This window comes from Gymnogyps californianus, chromosome 3 (genome assembly GCF_018139145.2).
Source record: "Gymnogyps californianus isolate 813 chromosome 3, ASM1813914v2, whole genome shotgun sequence".
In the NCBI taxonomy this organism is placed as follows: domain Eukaryota; kingdom Metazoa; phylum Chordata; class Aves; order Accipitriformes; family Cathartidae; genus Gymnogyps; species Gymnogyps californianus.
The window spans coordinates 68,031,674-68,057,074 of NC_059473.1; the positions used below are offsets into that span (position 1 = coordinate 68,031,674).

A 25,401-nucleotide genomic window follows, 5' to 3' on the forward strand; every position below is an offset into this window, starting at 1 on the left:
CGTGTAAGTCAGGTCCCCGCGGTGTCTCAGATAACACCGTGAGCCGGTTGGTAATTATTGTCATGGTGACCAGAATATATCGTGAACCCTCACAAGAGGCAACTCTTTGTCTTGAGGAATCAGTTTTACATTTTCTCAGAGGTTTTAATATATTGGGGTTCAGATAAACACACTTCTGCAAGGACACTGTGGTTTTTGATAATAGACAAGTCGGTTGCTGAAGACAGGAATCTTTCAACAGTATGTACAGAGATAAAAACAGTTTTCTTTATTGGCAGTCTATATTTAAATCAACTCATCTTTGCACCCTTAACCATAACTTAGTGGAAGTTTTCTGACCTCAGACCTCTGCTTCATTTAGAAAGTTTCCAGCATTCTGTATTCAAAATATGTACATTTTATAAATATATAAATATTTGTGTGTGCGTGTGTCTGTTTTGTCAAGACAAATGAACTAAGGCAAGCTTGATTTTTTTTCCACATTTTTCATGTTAGTATTGGCTATACAAGAGGACTGTATAAGGGAAATACGAAAAGAGACGAGAACAAAAGACTACTGCTAGCTGTAAGGATCCTGGGGAGGTATTTAATACAATTGCAGCTGTCTGTAGCTTCAGTTTCTAGGCAGCTGGAGGGCTTCTCACACCTGGGGATTTGCCTTGGCCAATCACTGGAAAATAAGAGCGGGATATTTGGATGAAATGAAATTCCACTAGGAAATGGTGTGATGGTAAAGATCCCTCGCACGGATATTTACAGTCATTGTATCACCTACAGGCCCATGTGGAGGGAGGGTCTTGGGGTCTCTGAGCGCTACAGAAAGACACAGTGAGCGGCAGTCCCAGCAGACATCCTTATGCTCTAAATAGGTGGAGAACGCATGGCAGAGGGAACAGACAGCAGATGACTTGCCTGCAGTCACTCAGCAGGTTAGTGGCTAGGTTTCTTGGCTAGCAGACCTGTTTTGTCCTGAACTAAATCTCTGGACAGGAATTTTTCTCTGCAGTTTTTGGGGAGAAAAATAGACTGAGATCCCAGATACAAAGTTTGTCAAACCATCAGCCTACAAACTGCATTCACAACAACCATAACAGTTTTTAAGTCAACAGTTCGTTGTTCAGGTTGAATTAATGCCGTCCTTGGAAGGATGAACTTGTCACAAGCGTATAATGTGTTGTTATACATCTACATCAAAGCCTAGTGAGAAGTTCTGTATTAGAATAATCTTGTGAAATACTATTAGGTATTATTTTTGCAAAATGATTCTGAAGTAATTGGAGATCATCATCAGACAGCTCTTTTTTGAGTGATGCCCACTTTTGTACTGATAGCAGGAATAAATTTGCCACCTTACTCTCCTGGAAGCCCCTCCTCTTCCTCTCTTTATGGTGGAAAGAAGAAATACAGGCAGGTAAGAAGAAATCCTGGAGCAAGTGACTACTGTACTCAGTTCTCCTCTGGAGTAAAATCCTCAAGAGACCCTTTTGTGACAATGCGTATTACAACTGTTTCCCTGGCCCAGAACATTAAATTCCACCATGGCCATGAGAGAGCTGAAGTCAGAGGACTACCTGAAATGAAGGATTTTGGTCAGGAATGAAATAAATGTTTTTAAAAGGCTAATTTTAAAAGGAAATATTTGAGATGGGCAAAAAAGCTTACTTTAACAAAGGGTAAAGTCTACTCTCCTGTACTGCTTTAAACCTTTAAATGACTTTGCAGCCATTGATAACGAGCAGCAGTGACAAAGCGTGTGGCTCCATTCCTGCCTCTATGCGTTATCTGTTAAAATCTGATCAGTTGTTGAGGAACAGTATTGGGGCTTGACCAGCCTCTTGATTTTATGCCTCTGTAACTCCACCATGTTCAGTAAAGTAACACCTGCCTACACTGGAAATCCACTACGGACCTTTGGTGTTACTTTGTCTTCCACGTAGGGCTGTGACCTAATAATTACCAAGTGAAAGCAGAAAGGTACTGGTTGATTTTATTAAATGCCCATGTGATACATTTCTAACAAATAATAAATAACTAAATAAACCTTTTTGTCTATAAGAAGAAAAGCATCACTGATCCTGATGTATTTACTTGAACCTGGGCTGATTTCCCTACTTTTATCTCTAGCAAGACAAAAGTAGCCATTGGGAGCAAGAGATGTGCAAGACTCTGGAAGAAAACAGAGTATATTAATGAAATGTACTCAGCAGAGAGCCTATTACAGTATCTGTCCTCTCTCCTGTGGCACTGCAGAGCTAAAAGTGATTGATAATAACCTTGTAGTTACTGTACAATTTGCCTACAATTTTATAGTTGCAGTCATGGCATTGATCTACAGTTAAATGAGATAATTCCTGTGTGCTATCTTGCCAGTCTGCCAGGAGCAATGTACCAATTGTACCTGTAAAGTCACAAAAAATGAATACCTGCTTGAATCCAGGGCTTAATATAGAAGTTTTAGATAGCTACATTATGAAATTGCTATAAAGAATATTCTTAAGTTTGTAAGAGAAATGTGATGAGGACTATTTAAACCTAGAAATTTCTATCAGTAATACTGCTTTTATCAGCAGAGTATTTTATAGCCTCTGCTTTCTTCCTCTCACTATATGAATGTTGCAAACCATTTTTTCTGGAAAAAAGGAAACTTTGTAACTGCAGTCTTACTAAGTTCTAAGACATTAGAAAATGTTTATGCAAAACTGGTAGACTACTAAAAATATTGAAATAAACTGGTTTAAAATACAAGATCTTTTACTTCTGCTTTTTTTTAATCTCAAACATATGTACGATGGATCAAAATTCAAACTCTTAGAAATTTTACTGGAAAATTCCAGTGAAATGCTACTTTGGACTAGAAACCAGGCAGTTCAGCAAAGACTTCCTGCAGCCGTCAAAGATACATGTAAATCTTTCACCCAATTTCTTCCCAAATGTCTTCTTTCAGCCAACCTCCCAAACTTAAAATGAAACTTTTGGGTCACAAAACCACACAGAGCACCTCCTGCAAAGGTTTGCTAAAACCAGAGCATGGTGAAACTCACTGACTTCAAAGAGCTCTACACTGCAAGTGTGGTTTCTTACTCCTCCCTGTGTTTAGCTCTCACTTGCATTGAAGCCTCTTTTTGCTATGCCAATGTAAAATGGGGCCTCAAAAGGGAGCCAGTTACTGTCACAGAGGGGTATGTTTCCCTGTTGCTAACATGCTGGTTATAGAGGTGGCCAAATGGGCTAGGAGGAGTCAGAAGTTGCTGACCCGATAAATTCTGGCTTGGAAGGAGGCATCGGGCATATCCTCAGGTTGCCGATGACACAGCTTTTTAATTCACAGCATTTTGTTTCCATTATTTCAGTCAAGAATGCAGAATTTGGGACTGTATGTGTTAGGAAATGAGTAGTGCTGAAGGGAAGGCTTCTGCTGGCAAGTGGGGTTGTGTCATCCACAAACTGTTGCTACCTCACAGATGCTCTCTGATGATCCATGTGAAATTAATGAGAGATTTTAGTCCAACTCCAGGTAGATTAGAGAATTTGCTCCCAAGAGCCATTGCCACATGCAGTGTCGCCTGCTGTTGATCTTATTAGTTATCCAAGAAGCTGAAATAAGTGTTGGAGGGTGAGGCTAACCTGAGATCTGCATTATTTATATAAGCTTTCACATGTCACCAGGCACCCAGAAAACATAGATGGATTTGTTAGTTTTGAAGTTTTCTACACCTAAGTAAAGACTATTAAACCACAGAGTTAATGACAACAAGCTGTACTTTCTTTTATTCTTATTAGCCTTCTCATAAATCCACAAAGAAGCAAATAAATAAATGATGCCAAGTTATTTTCTCTATTTATTATTTGAATTTTGGTAGTACCCGCAATATTTTAAACACTGACCTCATCTGTGGAAAAAAATAGTTGCTTCCCTGAATACTTTTTGGTTTCAGACATACAGGATTTGTGTATCTGAGAGATTATTCAACTACATTCTATCATTTCCTTAGGGCCAAAAATACACTTTGCTGTAGAAAACATTGAGTCAAAGGTCCTGATCTTGCCAACTGTCAGGCTTGTACAATACCACAGTGAGATTTTCCATTTGCCAAATGGGATTGTTCACCGTAGTAAACTTAAGTATGTGTGAACGTGTTGGCAGGGTCAAAGCCTCTAAGGCTCTGCTCCTGTAAACACTTACGCATGTGCATAGCTGTACTCACATGAGGGTGCACACTGATTTTAATAGACTAATTTACTCCAGCTGATTAGATATTTTTCTTGCATTAATCTGTTTCTCACTTGGTCAAGAAGACAATAGCCAAAACCAGCCAAATGCTTTTGAGAATTTGTGTTGCTTTCATTAAACTCTCAGCAAGCCATTTTTCAACCAGCTTGAAACAAGCACCAGCCACCTCATCTTTCTGTGACTTGGCGAGGGTCATTTCAGGTTTGCCATTTTGTTTCAGCTCAGACAACTTCACTTCTGCCACATGCCTCTTTGTTTGCATGATCTACAGCAGTCCTGATCTGCTCATGGTAGCTGGCTCAAAGCATGGCTGGGAGACAGCCCAGTCTCTCTGGTGCCGGAACATTTTTGCATCTGCTCAATGCCATGCCTCTCTACAGCACCATACTTCCACAATCTGTGTTTTTGGTGAAAGACACAGAAGAGAACAGCTCTGGAGAGAGAAATGTCTTCTCACAGCTGGCTGTGGTGAGTCTTTCTTCCCCAAGCCCCACGTTTCTGGCCGGCTGCACCGGGCAGTTTCATGAGGCAGCAACAACTAACTCCTGCCACTTCAGCCAAGAGCCCAGCCTCCTCCTCTCCTGCCTGCCACCATTTTGCAATCCAGACAAAGGAAATGAAGGGAGGTTGGAGATCAGCAGTCATTTCAGCTGAGAAAAGAAGTCCTGCTGCTGCCAGCGCTGCCAGTTTGATCAGACATGGTCTTCTTTTTGCTCCTGGACCTGAAGCACGAGAGCTTTGGTAGATCCGTGAGACCATCCTGCGACGTTGCTTACAAGCTCCTCTGCGATGTGGGGCAAGAAAGCTCTACTAATAATCTGACATGTGACACATACCATTGAGGGGAGGTCTAGTCTGCATGTTTGAACTACTTGCTGTTGGTAACAGTGAGAAAGTTGTCTTTCTTGTGCAGGTAATAGGACTACAAATATTACCTCTCAAGACTGGCACAAGATTGATGTCATAATAATCTCTTCTAAAACCTTCTGTGAGCTTGCTTGGGGTCATCTCAATTACCATCTCCTGAGAAGAAAGTATTCACACTAGAAAAAAAGACCCAGCTGACCATCTGAATGTTGAGCAGGAAGCCTCAGGAGAAGTCAGCAGTATATTTTTAAAGGCTGGCCGCTGAACTGAAAAGCAAATGAACAGTTAAGTTTGTTTCAAAGACTGAATGAGATCGAATTTTAGGCTGCAGAAATAAAACCTTTTCTAAATTCCCAAGGTAATTCAGTGGACTGAGGAAACCAAAGCAGTCCTATGTGATCAAACTTATGAGAGTTAGTTACACAGCTCTTTGTCCTCAGAGCAAACTGAAAAGCACTTTCTTGTCAATAGTTTGAAGCATTGTCCACCAAGCAATTATTTATTTGCTCAAAGAATCTTCTATATCTGGTGTATATCTGTGGTCATTGTGGCAAAGCCCTCTGAAGATGTATGTGGTTGCCCTGGCAGCTCAGAATTTAACAGCTGTGTCTGTGCCTAGACACGGGACACAGCAGGACTATCCGTGCCAACAGCTGTTTAATGCATTGGTCAGCTGCAACGGTGCTTAAAAACCCACCAATGTGGATGTCTTCTTGGGCTTTGTAAATGTAGTATGGTAATTATTTGCTCCATTATTTTGGTTAGGAAATGCAGATACTTGAGCTACTACGCTCAATGAACAGATGTGAGAAAAAACCTCAAGTGAGATTAATGAAATCCTGATTCTCTTATTTTTAACCCAAGCAAGCCAACCATTATTATAGCTGAAGTATCATTCTATAATGAAGAAATTGTCCCATATCAGAAAGAGACAAGCAGTGAAGGGAGACCTATTTGTCAAGCATGCTGTCTGACTGAGAATAAAATCTGCCTTAAAGGTCTAAAAATTACCTAAATATTTAAATACCTTAAAAGATTTTATCATAGACCTTTCTGTGTCTGACAAAAATAAACCACAGGTGTTGGCTCCTGTAAAAGCATGATTGTCTTAATTATACTTGCAAAGCATCAATATTTACTTAATGGACTGTTCACATCCAATCCACCATAGCTGTGGTAAGAACATTGTCACTGGTAGGTGGACTACAAAGAAACTGTCTGCTCAAGACAGGTGACTGGGAACATGACTGCACATGTAAAACAGGTAGTGGCAACCAGTTTGCTGAAATCTGTTTGATTTGAACACAGTTTTGTCAGCTTCATCATCAGTGCCAGGGGAGCTCACCAGGAGACAAGGTGGATCCTGATAATGCCATGCACTGAGAACATAAGCAAGACATCGCCCCAGGGACTGAGAATGAAAGAGAACCTTTGGCCCTTCCTATAAGCTTGAAGACTGATATTCCCCAAAGACTGCGTGAAAACGTTAACAAGATCGTCAAATACAGACCTTATATTCACCATGTGATTCACCTAGGCCTTTTGTCTCAACTGGAAGTACTTGCCTGCCCTGTATGATACATCCAAAAGAACAGATCAATGAAGACAAATTGCTTATACCTTCAAGTTTGTCTTAACTCCTTGGTGGTCTGTAGGAGCTGACCTGTTTCAACTGACCAGTCAGGGTTACCCTCTCATGTCTCACCACTGGGCATGCTATCTTGAGCCAGGCAGTCTTGAAAAATCAAGTGATCCAGGCTAAAGACTGGCTACAGCTCAAAACTCCTCAGAGGGTTTGTTACCTGCTTGCAAAGCATTGCATCATTACTGATCCCCTCCGAACTCCTGCAGAGGGAGTTTGAACTGAGGTTCAGCAGTAAAAGTAGCCATGAAGGCCCAAGGTGGCATTGCCCAACATTCACAATTGGATGCTTCCACACCCTGGTTCTGATAGCTCCCCTAAGAGCTTAAACCATAGGTCCCTGATCCTCTTCAAGAACAATAACACAATGGCTCGGAGTAACAGGCTAAAAAATGACAGCACACCACACCGCTTCAGCCAGTCCACCTGAGTTGCTGGCATGTGTCCTCGCAGACCTGCTGAACAGACCTTGTTCACTCTGAGATCCCGTGTTGGCAGTCCCTCACAGCGAACACAGCCTTCGCTTTTCACCACGAGCTGGGGAAGGGAGTGTGGTGTATCCGACAAGACTCCATGTTGTTTCCTTGTTAGGCGTGCTGTTTACTGATCATACAATACAAATATGTAGCGTTTGCAAGGGATGGAGGGAGGAGGAGGAGGAGGTGGTGAACAGTTTGGAGGTCTGTTTTCTACTCCCTTTCTGAAATGTTCAATTCCAAACATGGAATAGTATGTGCATTTGGTTTACACAAGAGCGTTCACATTCACAAAAGTAATATGTGATTTATTTCCCAGTTGAAATAACTTTGAGGAATTGTGTAAAAGAAAAAATTTCTCTCTCCTGACTGACTTCCTCTTTCTTCTGTCCCATATACAGTTTTTCCATTGTTTTATGTGTTTTGTAGTTGTGAAACAATTTTAGATTTAGATTGTGCTTAATCCTTTCTCATCTGATTTAGCTCCAGTTTCAGTGTGAAAGCCAGTATAATTTTAGAGGCAATACTGGGAGAATTTTAGTTTACTTGTATTTTACTTTACCTGTAACTTAAGCCATAGTTCTGCAGTACAGATGGTGGGTACATTTTTATGCTCATCTTTTTAATAGTATCCCAAATAAACAGAATACATTGAAAATTAGTAACTACTGTCTCCAGAATAGTTCCTTTAGGAGCAACAGAAATGAGTGTCAAGGATACCATCACAGTCACGCAAGGGAAGAAAACACATAATTGCCACATAACCTCCGGGAAGAAGATATAGGAGGCAAAGCACAGTGGTGCTGTGTTGGAAGAAGCCTGTGGTACAGCACATCCGTCTGTGTCCTATGAACTAACCCATTATACATTAGTATGAACACACACGTTACAGGCCTTGACTTCCACAACACAATGTAAAAAGACTGAATATGAACGTTCTGCTATTCGACATTTCTTAGTGTACGAGCAAAGTACCACCATCACTGTTTTCCATGCTGCTTACCAGGATGACTTTCCAGTTGTTTTTCTGCAAGCCAAGAAATAACAGGTTGGGATTTGTACAGATCCTCTCTTCTCACCTGTCTCTTTTTGAATGGGCTTAAAAGGCCTTATAAATGCCACCGAGGCATTGCTCTGAAGACTGCTGGAGTGCCAGGTCTGTCCTACAAATCCAGCTCTCTGGAGAGAACCTAGAAATGGAGTGGACGTAACAAAAGCTCTGGAAAACAGCTATGGGAAGAGGACGACATTTAATTCTCATCCTCGCAGCTTGGTATTGAAGCAGCTCGGGGATTGAATCTACAGCCTGGCTCTGAAGTGGGCCAGTGACCAGGGCCTGCCATTTGCCATGGAGATAACCTGGGGAGAGCTCTCAGACCTCCCGGAGCTCCAGCCAGCTCCCGTGCCTGGGAGGGAGGGTGGTTCAGGGAGGGGGGCAGGAGGCAGAAGTGGGCACATTGTATTACACCGTTTCATTTTGATACCGGGGAGCAAATGCCCTTGCAAGCCTTCCCTCCTCTTACTTTTTGTTCCCCACGCTGAATTGAGGAAATTCAAAATCCAAAATGCCAACAGACAGAAACAGACTGAAAAGTCCCCTTTTAATAGTTTTGATAAGGACTTTTAATTAGAAGTGAAACTTTTCTGGGCGGTAGGCGCTTCCCAATTTGCCAGAAGTTCCAGGATGCAAGCGTCCTTTCTGATGAAGAAGAATCCAGCTCCTCCCCAGGACATTTTTCAGTATTACCAACAAACAAAAACCCCTGTGACTTGGCCAGGTTTGCTAACCACCGGTGGGCAGTTTAACACAGCTGCGAGTGAATTCAGTGTCAGAGCTTCCAAATTATGTCAGAGAATAAAGAACAAAGAGGGAAGTGAAAAATGGGGCAGAATAGTTTCTTTCTGCCAAAACAGACTAGCTTCTAGTGGGCACGCTGAAATATTTATATACTCATACCTCTGCGTACATTTATATGTGTATACGTGTGTGAGAAGGCAAAATTCTTGAAGGGGCACAAACATTGCAGAAATACCTGTTAGAATAGCATTTTACTAATAAAATAACCCATTTCTCCTTTTGCTCCTGCTGTTACATTCCCCACTGTGGCCAGGAAACCAGATGATTTTGAAAAACAAGAAGCCTGATGCTGAATTCAGCCATGACTGGGTAAATCCAGAATAATGCTTCCGAACTGCAGGGAGTGACTCCAGATTTACACCTGGTTTCTGAGATCCGAATCCAGTCTGAAGTATTTAATTCCTACCAACGCAGTGTCCTGCTGCTTTCCTGAGGCTGCTGTCTGCCACGCACAGCATTTTCTGTCATGCAGGAAGAGGAAGCACAGTGTGAGCTCTGCAGCTGGACTTGCAGACTCATGCTAGGAAGAGCAGCACAGCAGTAAGAACTTGAAAACAATTTCTTTTTAAAATCTTGCCCCCCCTCTCCTCCCCCTCCCCACTCTCCGCAGGGCCACAATTAGAGGAAATGAGGTAGGATACATTCAGACCAAGGGGAGCCAGAAGAAGCCTGGAAGTGGTCAGGAGTTCAAGGGGAGACTGGACAAATACTTGGAAGAGAGATCCTTTGAGGGTTACTAATAGACAAACCACGTCAAACTCAGGAAATTCCCTGAGCTGAAAATAGTAAGAGGCTGAGAGTGTATTTGGAGGTAGCAGATTGCCTTGCTCTGTCCTTACTCTTCCTTGGTGTCTGCTTAGGGCAATGGCGAAGAAAAAGTACTGAGTCAGATGCATTTTGACCTGAACCAGTGTGGCTGTTATTTCATTTTTTAGGGGCAGAGAAGATCTGAGGATTGAGGGAGAGACAGCTGGGGAAATGGTGCAGCAAGGAGTGCTTTGTTTGAGGTTCTGTGTCAGGAATTACGGGAACTTTCTTTCTTCTTTTCATTTGGTTTCAGTTCAAATTTTCCCCACGCTAAACTGCACTTATGTTCGCATCGGCTTCAGCATTCAGATTTCATTCTGTTGAGTAGATTCCATCTGCAGTTTGGCAAACTTGCAGATAATTAGCTCTCCCTTGTAATTAAATTTCCAGTTAATGTCCCATTAAGATAAATGAGAAGAATTCGCATCTTCTGCTTAAGTGGTGATTTCACAAAATGCAACATTTCATAGTCTTTGAACAAACAAGCACTTCTACTTGCCGAGGTGAGATGTATTTGTAATACAGAAGCAGATCTTAATAATTTACGTCTTCAGATGTACACTTTTTTTCTCCCAAGAACTTCAGTGCTTAGTGGGTGAGTAGCCCAGGAGAAGAGCAAAGCCTGCCTTGGGGTTAAGGCATCGGACTCTCCATCATACAACGGGGTCCTCTTCTCACTTCCTTTCGCGGTTGCCTTCTCACGCCGTGAGTGCCATGGAAACCAGGATTTTCACAGGTGGCTACTAACTGCGTTTCATTGCCCAATCTGAGGCAGGCCAGGCCTAATTCCTCTAGCTGAGCACTCACGAGTGTGGCTGCAATCGCTGGGCAGGGCGGGCAGGCAGCGCGGCTGGCAGCGAAGGCTAGGTGGTGAAGAGGCAGGGTGTACGGAAAGGCGACAGCTGGGGGGACCTCACCGGTTCCTACCCACTTTTTGAAGCTATCTGGAAAAGAGCACATTTCAATTTGCCAGCATGTAAAATGCAGAAAACAATACTTACCTTTCACTGCACAGCATGTTGAATAAAGAAAGTGCTGTTTAAGACCAAGTAGTCAGAAAAAAACAGGCCTTAAAGACATATCTGCAAAAATAAATGTAATGCTAACATCATATACATTACAGTAAAGATGAAAAAACTGTTCTCTGCTCTGAGGCTCTGGGGATCAAGCACTCCCACCTTTATGTATTTAGCAGGGAGAGGAGAGGGAAGAGATGGAGCTAGGAGCACATTATGCATTTCTGTATTTCGCATTTGAACTATTGCTAAAAGAGATTTTAAAATACCCTTTTTGATTTGTAACACTAATAGCTGAAGGTGTAAGCCTGGTGATTTTGTGCTGACTAATACAGCATTGTTTCGTCCCAGGCCACTCAAGGGTGCCCAACATCATTTTCTGTTCTCTTTTGCTTGTACACACACAGAGCAGGAGAAAAATGTCTGGGAAAAGAGGCTGACAGCTCTAGTTACCCATTGACATAAAAGACCCTTTGGTAGCAAAGCTTCATTTTAAAGTCTTTTGAGATGTACTCTGTACTATTCTGGGACAGATTTTGGGAAAGAAAAAGATCTCATTCAACAATAAATGATTAAATGAGTACTGTGAGCAGTGAATGAGTACATGAAAGTCATTGGATTAAGAACAAAAAGCTTGGGGCTCTGAATTTCTGGAGCAAGCAAAGGATTTTAGTAGAAGGTAATAGCAGTACACTCTTGCATGTTTTTTATTGATAACATAAGGCAACTTATTTTGTCTCAATCAGCTGGAGAAAATTTACCTGAACTGTGGGAACTGTCAGTGAAGAGTGGCAGTATTTAATTACCTCCTTAAAGCCCTCATGAAATTTCCTTGAAAAGTGTGTACTGTGCACATACAGCAGCCCTTCTTTAAAGGTCATCCCGTTGGCTGGATCCCTTCCCCCCCCCCCCCCCCCCGTTTGCTACTCCCCCCAAATTATTAAGCCTCAGCCTGTTTAATTATCAGATGTTAACATTTCACCACTTACCGTTGCCCCAAGAAATCATCAAATCTGCTCAAGCGTATTTTCTTTCTGCCTAGTCCCACTGCGAAATTTGTTGTGCTTGTGCTTTCAGATGGGGGTGGGCGGGCGGGGCAAGGGGTGCACCGGAGGGAGAAATCCCTGTCAGACGCGAGTTTGCATGCTAAAAGTTTTTTTACCGATTGTTTTACCGTCGAGTTGTAAGCCCTTGCAGCCCGGCTTCTCCGCGGGAAGGCTCGGCGGGGCTGCGGGGATGAGGCGGGGGACACGGCCATCTAGCGGTGCCTGCCCGCCGCCGCCGCCGCCGCCGCCGCCGCCGCCCGCCCTGCGCGCCGAAGGCACCCCGGCCCAGACCCCCTACCACGGCGCAGCTTGCGCTCTGCTTATCGAAGTGGCGTTTCCTTCGCCCGTTATTCTTTTTCAGCCAGCGTGTCATGGGAACATTTGTGCAAGCTCACAGACCAAACTGCATGTCGGGCAAAACGCGGAGCGGTCCACGTGCCGTTCATTTCGCCCAGACCACTCGGTTCGATACTTTATTTGCTCTTATTTTGGTAGAAATGGATATAGCCAGAACATGACTTTCCGCTCTCTTTTGGTTTTTTAAGTCCGAATATTCTTATTCAAGCTCTGAATAAGGATAAACTAATTCTGTCCCTACTTTTAGGAAAACACTGCTTTTTAATTTCGTAGTTTGAACCCGAAGAATGAGCCTACAGTGGCATCTGCCTACAATCTACGTAGCCTACCCCTTTTTAATCCTTGGCAAAACCCAAACTGCTGACAACGAAAGTCAAATTAATTGTGGTAGTGTAGGCATGTACAGAAAGTACCTTGTGAGGGAGAAACCTGTTAAGAGCTTGAACCTTGATCAAAAAAACTTAATTTGATCAGATGTTTCATGTCCCTTTTAGGCAGAGAAGAACTCACGAACTGATGTAATTTTGTTCCTATCTTTGAAATGATGTAACCTTCACCCCTTCTTTGGCAAAAATAGTTCATCTGTAGTTTATAGTACCTTATGATTTCTGCAGGCAAATAATAATTCTCCAAAGTGCTCCCGTCCTGTATGTTAATGAGGCTAAATGAGGATCCTCTTTATTGCCCACGGCCTTTCTGAAGCATCTTCTAACTAGCTCTTCTCCTTTTCCACACTCCAATGGACTGTGGAAAATGAAGGCTTGATATCATGTACTGGAATCAGTGCAATGGGGAAGACTGTTAAAATTCTTTACTACAGAATCATAGACCCTTGTCAGTACCCTTAACTATGGGTACACTGTGCCCTTGCAAAAATTACCTTGATATGCAAGATAAGTTGGCTTGCCAATAGATCATGCAAAAAGGCTACCTTGGGATAAAAATGAGTACTGATCTAAAGGTAATTGTTTCCTTTCAAGTGGAATAAATCAGTCCTAACTGTCTGCCATAATAACGCAAATTTCCTGAGAGGTGTCAGCAGTTTCCACGTATGTATTCCCGTTATTTGAATTTGTGTTTCCCATCTGTTACGTGGAAGTACCTGTTCCTACTTCCAGTCATACAGTGGGCAAAATTTTATTTTTACTAACACTGGTGTAAATCTGACCGATGTAGTTACTCCAGAATGTAGTTACTCCAGCTTACGCTCTTGCAAACCAGACAATAATTTGGATCTGTGTTTCAGGATGGTCTAAGGCTCTGATTGTGATAGCACTTACCCTGGTTCTGTATTGATACAATATGGGAATCAAAACCTGTGACTCTTCTGTGACTCAATGCAGTTCCAAACTGTCCCTGCAGAAAGTCATGCAGATATAAAGAAGGTTGGAGCAAAATGATATGGGAAGGTTTTCATTCTGTAGGTTGCTCTGAAACTCATGAAGTCTTCTCTATAAACCATCAACTATGAATACTCTGTCTCACTTAGATTGATATGTCTCTCTCTACCCCTCTCATAATTTCCTTAAAATATTCTCCAAAATATTAAAAGCTAAAGCTTCGTTCAGCCTGGTTTGGGCTTCCCCATGAATACAGTGCTGTGTGACTCTTTTACAGAATCTTCATTTGTAGTTTGTGGGGATAAATTGTCTTTTTTTGTCTGGAAACAGTGAAATGTGTTTGGACTGCAAAATCATTCATCACACTTTCATTCTACGTATACAGCTTTTTTTCTGGTGGAAAGGTGCATGCAGCAATTAAGCATTTTACAGATAAATATACCCGTGCAGTACATGCCACAGCAAAGATATATATCTAGAGCTTTGGCTTGAATTTCTGAAGGCAGCAGAGTGCCACTCCAAGCTGTCTTTAAAGATTGCAGTAAAAGGTTTATGATCTGTATCTACTAGCATGGGTGACTCATAATAAATGTACTCCAAAGGTGTAGTGCCATGTCCAGCACTGATTGCTCCGACAAACGAGTACTCCTCTTCTCTAGAGTAATTTGTAATCATATAACAGCTTGACTTTCTGTCTGGAAAAGCATAGTTTTGTCAGATTGGTTTATGCCACTACATCTCTCACAGCATTTTCAGAGACTATGACAGCTGTTGGTTTCATATTTACTCCCACATTTTTCTGTACTTTAAACAAATGTTGTTTCTCCGTCTTTACTCTGAATGTTCTAGATGCTGTTGAGGCTTTCTTTCCTTTGGGGGGGGGGGGGGGGGGGGGGGGGGGAAGAAGAAAAGCAACCAAAGCAATAACATGTATTATGAACACATGTATTATTTTCTTTTTTGTAAACAGATTTAACAGCCTTTTTTTTTCTTACTTCCTTTAAGAGCTTCTCTTTCTGCTATTCTATCTCAGAGGTTACACTAGTTTTGCTGGGCAGCTCCAAAGTTGTGTTGTTTTGGTTTTTTTAATTGTAAGAACTCCTGTGCTATTTTCTTGGCTTACTGAGTAGTTGTGACCAAATACTGCTATCTGAAGTATGTGTGGTACATGGACTGCCTTCAGTAGTTTGGGGTTATATCTTGCAAAGAAGCAGGAATTTCAGGAGCTGGTGCATCATGGCTTACAATTTGGCTCCTGTAAGAGGAAAGATTAAATAGACCAGAATCTCTTCAGCCTGAAGAAGAGGTGACTCAGGAAAAAGAGTAAAAACCTAAATGCAGGGAGAAAATAAATAGAGAGGGATTACAGCAGCAGCATGAAATTATGAGGTAGGGCAGTAAAAAAAAAAAAAACCAACAAAGGAAATTTCACACAATTCAGAAGTAAACTCTGGAACTCATTGCCACATGATGGTGATAACAGAAATGTAAATGAGTTCAAAAAGCAATTAGATACAGTAATGAAAGAAATATTCACAGGGAGACAACTGTTAATAGCCCGAATTTTTGAAGTCAGAGGAGAACACACGTTGGAGATTGAGAAGGGGATGCTAGCATACGCTTAAATTGCAGGGGAAATTGGCATTTTTGGAACAGGTTTTGTGTAACTGGGGCTGTAGATAGGCTAAGTGTTATTATTGGTGCCATGCCATTCGTAAGAATAAGAACTGCTGTCAGATTTCACCGCTTCTGGAGCGGACAAGCGGAGGGAAGCCTTGCTTGCAGAAGAGAGCTCACACACGCGCACAAATGCAGTGCATGAAGCTCTTCAGGTAATCAAGGGAAATTAATTCAAAGCATTCACTCTGAAACTCAGTTTGCTACTGCAGTGCTTCAGTTCATGCATCTTCAATAAACTCTGCACTCACTTATATCTTCTGCAAAATGCTGAAACTTCTGTTCTTACTAAAGTGATGTATTTCCAGCCCTTTAGTTCTCGCCTTAGCTGTCACACTTTTTTGAGTCCTGTTTGATATAACACCTCCTGTTTCCTGAGCGGGACTGCGCAGACCTTTATGGCTTTGTGCTTTGTCTTCTGAGTTGTTTCTGGACAATGAGTGAACCTAGGGATGTAATGGGCAATGCTTAGCCATTGCGGTAAAATTTTTAGTTCATGCACCTGTAGCTGTTGGTTGGATTTTCCAAATGCTGAGATTTGGGGTTTCCTCACAAGTAGTCTGTTATAACAAATTACTGTAGTTCAGGTCATGAGTTTTTAACTGCATTAGTGTTTCTTCTGGCAGTAACAGTACTGAAAATCATGGCTGATATCCTGACTTCTTTAAATTAGTGGAAAAACAACTCCACGTAGATGGAAACCCTGTGCTGTTAAGCCTGCCTAGTATTTGAAAGACAACTGTAAGACTTCACTCTTGTATAGTTTAAAAAAGCATCTTATCTCTGTTGGTCTCTAGTATAATTGTTATCTATAGTGCTATTAAGAACGTTAAAGCGATATCAGATTTCAGCATATAGTGAAGTGACAATTCAGTTTCTGTAATCCTGTTTGTTTTTAAATGTTTGAGTTCTGCATATTTTAATTTGTTTGCAAGGTGCCCCAGGTAACCATTGTATCACAGTGTGTATTTTGCTGATGGCTGATAAGATTAGCACAAATTTCAGCTACGTTATTCTTAATGAGGGGATCTTTCTGTTTTGATACCAAGGCTTGTTTTTAGTTAGTTAAGGCAATGCAAAATAAATAATCTCAACATACTCATTCATTATATTGATTGCTAGGATTAATATGTTAAATAAGGAGCTGACTAGAAAATAAGAGAATTCATGATTTTAAAAAAAACATTATTTTTTTATGTCTACTGTTTAAATTAATGTTCCCTCGTTACCTGAAAGCTGACTTTTAAGTGAAAGCTTTCTGTGAAAGCTAAGTATGCCCAATAACTTGAACACAGGAAGAATCTGCCTATGAATAATAATGTTTCCCTGCCCTTCCCAAGACCTTTAATTTGTGATAAACAAGTATGACTGATACTGAGGATAGGACAAGTTTAGTGACAGCTTTGAAAAATGGTTATTTAAGCATGTATTTTCCCTGAGCAGAAAGTGGACATTTCTCAATAACTACCTGTAAAGTGTGTGTTCATATTACCAGGCCAGACTGGCAACAAACAGGTGGTGCATACAGGCATGTTTAGGTGCAGATGATCAAGAAAAGAACTGGAGATGAAAGAAAGGCCATGCTGTACTGGTGAAAGAAAGGCAAAGGTCCTGTAACCTCAGTGAAGCTATTCCAGAACACACCAGCTGGGCATCGTCCTAGTTTGAACCGTGCCTTTTTCACTGGGTTATTTTAATTCTCTGCTGTGAAGAACTTCTTCTGACATTTCTGTCCTCTTTGCAAAATATTTCTCAGCTGTATTTCTTTTTGTACAAATCCCCGAGGTTTTTGTGGATTACATCACTGCTTAAAGCTTTGCTTGACCTCAGAGGCTCTTTTGCAATCAAGGAGAGCACTAGCCAGCATTGTACAGTCTGTACTGCACAAACATGCATTGCATACTGTAACGCAGTCAACCCCTGCAGATCGAGCTTGCAGTGTTTATTTTAGAAAATGGAGAAAACTACTGTAGATTCCTCTAACCGAAAAATGAGGGTCTTCCACTTATGTCACATCATGACCCATCCACTGAGGAAAATTGTCCATACGTTTTACAGATTTCATCCTCATCTGTTCTTCTTAATATACTCTCAAATTTTCTGTTTCAATTACCAGTGACTTTCTTGTTGCTAGCTGATATCTTTTTTCAAAAGGGGCAGATTGTCATAAAATGTGGGCTCGTGTTGTGCTTTCGCAAATTGTGGGTTGATTCTGAAAAGATCAGACACTATTTCTGTGTAGCTACTGTCAGTTTTACCAACATGACCTTCTCTCTCTGAAGAGGATGGGCTTTGTCATTGCTGAGGAAAATCTGCATTTGGTTTTGAATGGAAAATCTATACTGATTGTTTTTTAAAATATATACTCTCTGGTATAATGATTGCAATTGGACTGTATCGACACTGCAGCTACTGTATAGCTTCACTGAAGATATACTTTTCGACATTTTTAATTGACTCTTATTTACACGAATTAAAAATATGTATTTGACTGAAAGTATTTATGACATAAATACCTCAGAATTAAAAAAAAAACCAACACAACAGAATTATGGAAATGTATGTATCAAGCCTGAGTTTCAAAGGGTGCAAGTGTTGCAGCCATGTAATAACACTATAATTAATTACTCCATAATTGTCTGTTCGTATCATCTAACTATACTCACTATGCTATGAATGCTACCGGATAAATGTAATTGAAATGTCAGACTTTATATGAATTTGTGATGTAATATGTAACAGAACTCATTAAATGAACGATCGATACAATAAAAAGTTAATCAGAAAGAAATCTGTATCAACCAAAAGGGATACATAAATCTCCCTCCTTGTGTTTGCATGACTCCATATACCCAAAAGAAGAAAAGAAAGACTGGAGATATGTTTTAAAGGTAATTTCTTCACCTAGAGTGCCTTCTGGTCATGTTATTTTGTGACCTACATGCCTCAAAGACAAGCATTATGGTAAACGTGATTGATGACTTTGACAAACAGAAGATTTGTGGTTAAAATTCACAGAAGTAACCCAAAGAATGTTGCTCTTACGTGTCACATCTCTGAAAGCATCCAGTTTGGAGTAACAATTTACATGTAAAGTCAATGTGCTCTTCCATGTAATTTCAGAATTTCTGTGTAGACACCACCAAGAAATTGTGCTCAAATCAAGCTGCCGATGTTTCGGAATTACAAGTTAGTTGTCAAAATGATTTGGTGCATCGTGAGAATAAGAAGGACATGACTGGGAAAGCTACATTAGTGGAAACCACTGTGATTAAAGGTCAGTTAAACTTTATGGTTTGAGTTATTAATATAAAAAAGCTTAACCCCAGCCCTGATAAATAATTTACATACAGGATTATCTTGCATGATTTCACTTGGAATCTGTGGCTTAGTCAAAAGAGATGAAAAGTGAACATTTCTGTTCTTCCTCCACAAATGCCATAAGGCAAATTTATCCAAGCTCTCAACAGCAGCATAGTATTAAACTCTGTTTGACACTGCAGCATGAATATTCAGTAGTTTTTAGGAACAGACGTGTGGAAAAGATGTGCTTTCCTTTTGCTTTAGGACGATGCTTACACATCATCTGTTATAAAAAACACTGTTTCCAACAGGTTTTAAAGACGAGCCAGCAATTTACATTAAAGATATGAAGAGTTCTTCAACTCACATTTTTGTATTTTGAAGAAAAAAAAAATATTGAGCAAATTACTTGACTGATAATTGTTTTTAAAGTCACCATTTGATTGGATTTCCCAAGCATTTTTGATAGCTGGTTAGTTTTTCTACTTATCTTTCAAGTTTTTCCTTTTTCAGAAAGGAAACGTACTGAAGTTGAGAAGCTAGATGATAAGAGGACAAATCCAAAAGACTTTGCAGTTAATATAAAAAATTCAATTGATTTCATTAACCTGTCAGTCACAGGTTATATCTGAAATATGAACACATCACATTAATTACAACACTGGAACATTTGAAAGACTAAAGCACAAATACTCATCCTCACAGCATTTGTTAACTGATAATTGGTATCAATATAAGAACTTCCCATAAAGTTTCTCTTTATTGTCTTGTCATTCAGTGTGTCAGACTCCTGAAAAGGACTGCCTATTTGAAACTACGCATAACGAAACTTCCAAATGCAACATAAACAACTTTTATAGTGAAGAATTACTGTGGTGTGTTGAATATTCACTAATCATTATTGCTGTGGAAGTTGATTATTTGGGGACAGGTTTTTGAAAGGTATCTGGCTGCTTTGAAAGATAATCCCAAATTTGTTATTTTCTGGCTTTGAAAAATCTCTCTGCAGGCTCCACTTTGTCACTGTTTAATGATTTCATTAGGTCTTATAGGGGTAAATGGTGATGCTTCCATATTGGCAGCTACAAAGGACGGTATCCTCTGTTTAAAACCCAGAAAAAAATGAATACCAAAATGGGCTAGTGTTGTACTCTTTTGTGCAGAGGGAACTACCTGCAAATCACTGGGGCTTGACTTTGAAAACCACTGTCCATGCTACAGGGATCAGTTGTAACACTTACATGGGTTAGTCTCCATGGGGTGAGGCAGGCATGGGAAGCAGGCGGGACGCACCTGAAGAAAACATGATCGAAGCATCCTTACTGAAGTAAGCCAGGCTTAAATTTTATGCTGAGGACTGGCTTATTCTCAAGCACAGGAGTCAGTGCTCATGTAGGTGCTTTACTTGATGGGTTTAGACTCCTCACAGGCAGGGAAAGCCACACAGGTTAAAGTCACATAATAGTTTTGCAGTCAAGATTTTTCAAAGATTTTTCTCAATGCAGCCGCTCAGTTTGTGCAGTGAGAAGCGGAGTCGTACAGTCACTTCCTGTGCCTTTTACAGGAACTGTGCAGTAGTTTCTAAACTGAGATCCCTTGGCTGAGAAAAGAAGTTGGGAGCTACCGTTACTAAGGCTTCAGCTCAGTAACAGGACTGGGAGGTCACCTAGCCTTTCCATTCTTTATATTGGAACCATTTTCCTACTGTGAGAGTATTTGTTACCACTTGTGTTTCTTTTGTCACTGGGCACCACTGAGAAGAGTCTGGCTCCATCTTCTTCACATCTTCCCATCAGGTATTTATACCCAGTGATATGATCCTCCCTGAGCCTTAGCTTCACCAGGCTGAACAGTCCCAGCCCTCTCAGCCTCCCCTTCTATTTCAGATGCTCCAGTCCCTTGATCACCTTCATGGCCCTTTGCTGGACTCACTCCAGAATGTCCATGTCCCTCTTGTATGGGCGAGCCCAGATCTGGACCCAGCACTCCAGGTGCGCTCTCACCAGTGCTGAGCAGAGGGGGAAGGATCTCTGCTGGCTCTGCCTTGCATAATGCAGCCCAGGAGGTGGTTGGACTTCTTTGCCACAAGGACACATTGCTGCTTCATGGTCAGCTTGTCTACCAGGACCCCCATGTTTTGCTCTGCCAAGCTGCTTTCCAGCCAGTCAGCCCCAGCCTGTACTGCTGCATGGGGTTATTCTTCCCCAGGTGCAGGACCTTGCATTTTCCTTCACTGAACTTCATGAGATTCCTCTCTGCCCAGTCCTCCAGCCTGTCCAGGTCCCTCTGAATGGCAGCACAACCGTCTCAACCACTCCTCCCAGTTTTGTATCATCTGCAAACTTACTGAGGGTACACTCTGTCCCATCATCCATGCCATTAATGAATCACAGTGTCTGTAGCAGACACGTACTACAACATCGCCCATATTGGTCTGTCCACTAAATCCTGACCCAGAAGCTCTCAGCGGGCTCTTCACCTTTCCCTAGGCAGAGGGCTGCCTCTGTTAGCCATGCTACCAGCAAAGTTTCTGCCTTCTTCACGCTGCTTGTTAGCTCATGCAGCTTGTGGTTCTGGACACTAGAAAACAGACTTGGACTTTTTGCAGCTGTTCTTGATTTGGACCTTCTACTGATCGTGTTTCAGCACTGCAGTGAAACAAGGCAATGTTGCTGACTCTCTCATCTGCCCTGGTTGCAGTCTGCCTGCCTTCTCTCTCTTTATTCATTCTGAGCCAGTAGCATTAGTCTTTTGTCCACCCCATTAAGTCTTATTTATATGTCCTTGATAAACCTTTTTCAGAATCTCCAAGAGCACTTGATTTTTATTTGCTATTTTTCACTTTCTAGCACAAGTCTATTTTTCTTAGCCAATTCTTCATTTGTTTTTAATACTGAAACACTCTAATTGAGAAGAAAGCTTTTTCTAGGGACTTTTTCAAGTTTTAAATTATCTTCTCTTAGCTGTTCTTGCTCTATTTCCTTTGGCCTTCGTTCCATTAAGATCCTAACCTTTGTTGTGGTATCCCTTCTGTGAAAGCAGAGTTTTCTTTTCTTCTGGTTGAGACCCACGCATCAATCGTAACGGTAGATTACTGACTTAATTCTTCCTGCTTCCAGTAGACACATTTCTTTTAAACTTTAGGTATCAATCAGGCTTGTTTTCTTCCTATTTCCCTGAGTTTATGGCTAGAGACCTGTGCTTTGCAGGTAGCCCTAGGTGTATGGCCAAGAGTATTAGAGAAAAAAATGGTGTTAGGGCTGCTGAAGGCTTACGTGCCTCTGGTCCTGCCAAGATTCACGGCACTAACTCTTCCCAGCTAGCCCAGTTCTGAGCCGTGTTTCTGATTTAAAAGCTCATCGATCATATGTCTGCTGCCTCATTCCTCATAGAAGTTGCAATTAGTTAATTTGAAGTTCATCCTATATACTGTATTAGCTTAGACTACTCACAGAAGATCAGATAAAAAATAGCCTTTGTTACTGAGGGTTTCAAACAAACTCTTAGTATCTGTGTTTAGTACACATAGAAAATCGAGAAGTAGTATCATAATGTTTCTTCTTTTGCAAGGCTAGGAAATTGCTTCTCGTTTAATTGCCTTGGAGTATATCCCTGTACAAGCTTTGTCTAAATTTGAGTATAGTGTGAGTTTGAGCTAGGCAGATTTAACCTAGACCAAAGAGCAGTGATGGATTGTACGCTGACATACCCAAATCAAAGCTAAAGGTTCTTCTGACAGATGTGTGTTAGTATAGTCCAAAATTATTTGGCTTAATTCAAAGATAACTGCAGAATTATACAGGAGATGATTGGATTAGATGATATAGCAGTTCTTCCTGGCCAGCCAAGGGATCCCCATGAGTCCACTGTTGCGTGCAGCAAGCTTGCTTGTTCCAGAGAGTATACTCTGCTCTGCTAATTCACAAGATAATGGATTAGAAAATATGTCAAGACTAATAACACAGACACACTCCTGTGGGTTTTGAGTGGGAGGAAATGCACCATTCACTGACTAATCTTTAAACTTGTACTGGTGAATGTTAAGCCACCCTCCAAAGCACCAACCTGTTTCAAATCCCTAATAAGGATGTTGAATCTGTGCTCTCAAAAAAACCAGTTACAGAGACAATTACTATTTCTTACCAAAGGCCAGATAGTTCCGAAAAGAAAAGCAACATCTTTTTCTTTCAGTTTTAAAGCCTCTATTGTCTTTCCTTACAGAGTTCATGTTAATAAAGATAAGATTTATTATCTTTGTTTCTAAGAAATTGAACCTTTTTCCTCTGTTGCAATTAAACCTGAATTGGCCACTAAAGATATTATCTTATTTTCTTATATTTGACTGAGTTTGAATTCATTAGAAATAGTAGCAATATCTGAAGGATAATAACTCTCATCAGAAATCTGCTGTATCAGCTTTTCTTAAACCTAGCAATTTATTCTAAGTGGAGTTTCTAAAACATTACCTAATCTTCTTGCTCATGGCTTAGGTTTCTGGAATTGTTACAGTCTGCAATAAAATGTGTTTATGTTGATTTTGTTTATTGATGTCAGGATATTTTAGGGAAGATATTTATATATTCTGACTTTAGGCACTTGATTTAGGAGGCCAGTGGGCTGGAGAAAGAAAAAAAGGAATGGGCCTTCTGATTGCAATTTAGGATGCACGTATAACATCTACTAAATCTGGCAACGAAGATGGTTTAAGAAATTCCTGCCCCTGTGCTGTAGGTTGCTGTCCCATCAGTTAGAGCAATACATTTGGTTATGGGGCTGTTTAAAATGAATTAAACATAATATCCCCATAAACTTAAAGCAAAACATAGAATTCTGATTTATTTGGAAAAAGCTGTTCTTTCTTCAGTGACATCACAGGGATATCGTATTAGCATTCTGAATTAGGTGCATAGGGATAAGCAATATGAATTAGGAATCCTTTACTGCATGCATGTATGACAACTCTCTCCAGCTTCCACACTTTAGCTCAGTCTTTGATTAGGGCAAAACTGTTGTTAGATCCTTTGGCTTCTATGGTCCTGTAACTATCTTTAAAAAAAATAATTGGACTCTTTTTCCTGGTTTTTGGGCTGTGAACACAAAACTTATTCTTGGCTGACACATCTTCTGAGATAAGTTTAAAAAAAGGTAAGAAAATTACTTAAAATACGGAGATCACATAATTTCATAGGATGGTGAGTACACTTTAGTAAATTACATTTAAACATTTTCAATCAGCTTTCTTCTTAACCAAACTCTAACTTGTTGAAAGTTAGGAAAGAAAGCATAGGCTCTGAATCCTTACATATTTCCCTCATTTATTAGATATGACTGATTTTAATTGCAGTAATACACATTGGTTCCAGGCAGGAGCTTGTAGAAGTGGTTGCAAGGAGGAGGCATTGCAGTGTTACGTGCAGGGTGACTGAAGGGGACTTTGCATGAGTCACCTCTCCCGCTCTCTGGCAGTGCTGTCCGGCTTTGCAGCCCTTCCCCAGCTCCACCAGCCCTGCACGGAGCAGCAGCTGGGAGCCTGGAGGGGTGCGTGACGGTGCCCTGGGCCCTTCTCCTTCAGGAAGGTATGATGAGGCCTGAAATACGTGATTGTTTAAAACTTGTGGCAACCGTTTCTCATCTGCAACAGCTGTTGATGATACACTGAGGATTTCTTTTACAAAAAGAGGCAGTAGCGCAACAGTGGAAATTAGTGTCTCTAAGAATTCAATAAAACCAGCAAGATAGACAAGAAAAGAAGTGACAAAGAAGAAAATTAAAAAATAAAAGGATAGTGAAAGAGGTCAACAGATGTCTCTTTTAGGAAATTTAAGATTTTTTAAGAGATTAAATTTAAGATTAAACTTTTCCAAACAATGGGTTAGTAGATTCCAGAGGGAGATAAACATTACCCATACATGAATTGTAACCCTACAGTGCATATGAAATATTTTGATTGTGGCACTTCACAGTTTTTAAAGATATGCTACATCATCACGTGAAGGAATGGTTGATGGATATCAGCTCAAGGAACAGCCCATTAGTTTTATGGGCTCTGATTCTGCTATCGCTGAATAGCTTTTAGTAGCACTCCCTAAGGAATTAGTTCTCATTAGCACTGAGGAGCATCAGAACCAGGCCCACAGCAAATAAAATGCTACTGTTCATAAAACCACTTTGGCTTATGCATATGCCTTCAGTTCTGTGCATTTTCACTTAAGTAATGTGCAGAAATAAGGATGTGGTTCTACCGTGTTTAGTTCACAATATTATTGCACATAATCATTCACAACTATTGTTTTCAAGTTAGGCATAAATAAACACTAAGTGTTATTATGTGGTTGAATGTTAATCTATGCAGCATAAATCCTGAACCGAAATATTTACCACAGCTATAAAACTGTGTTATGGTCACAGCCAGGGGCGTTTAGGTGTGCAGCCTTGTATGTACATGAGTTGGGGTTTCTAGCACTGGCTTCATTCAAGCAAGGGTCCTGATGGGTTGGGTTACTTCTACTGCCTACATTTTGAAGGAGGGCAGAATGGAGAGTTATAACAACTGTTTGTGACCTTGAAATTTGTGAAAAAACAGCAAGTATATTCTAAGGGGAAAAAAACCCAAATCCTACTCACTCGAGGATACAAGTGAGATAAATGGAAATTTTTAGTCTGCAGAGCATTACCCTTCCACTATAAAGGCAAATGTAATTATACAAATTGTTCCAGGAAGAGCAGAATTAATGAAATTTGGTTTAATAAGTATTCAGGTCTGTTGTCCTCTACTGCTCCT

General features: G+C 40.8%; 1 protein-coding gene across 1 annotated transcript in view; it reads left to right on the plus strand.

The window, feature by feature from the left end:
- THEMIS (thymocyte selection associated) overlaps positions 1-25,401 on the plus strand; it is a 77,310-nt gene that overhangs the window by 49,109 nt on the left and 2,800 nt on the right. The window contains exon 5 of the mRNA XM_050894847.1: positions 18,441-18,594. Coding sequence (XP_050750804.1) covers positions 18,441-18,594 — 154 coding nt within the window. The remainder of the gene's footprint in view (positions 1-18,440; positions 18,595-25,401) is intronic.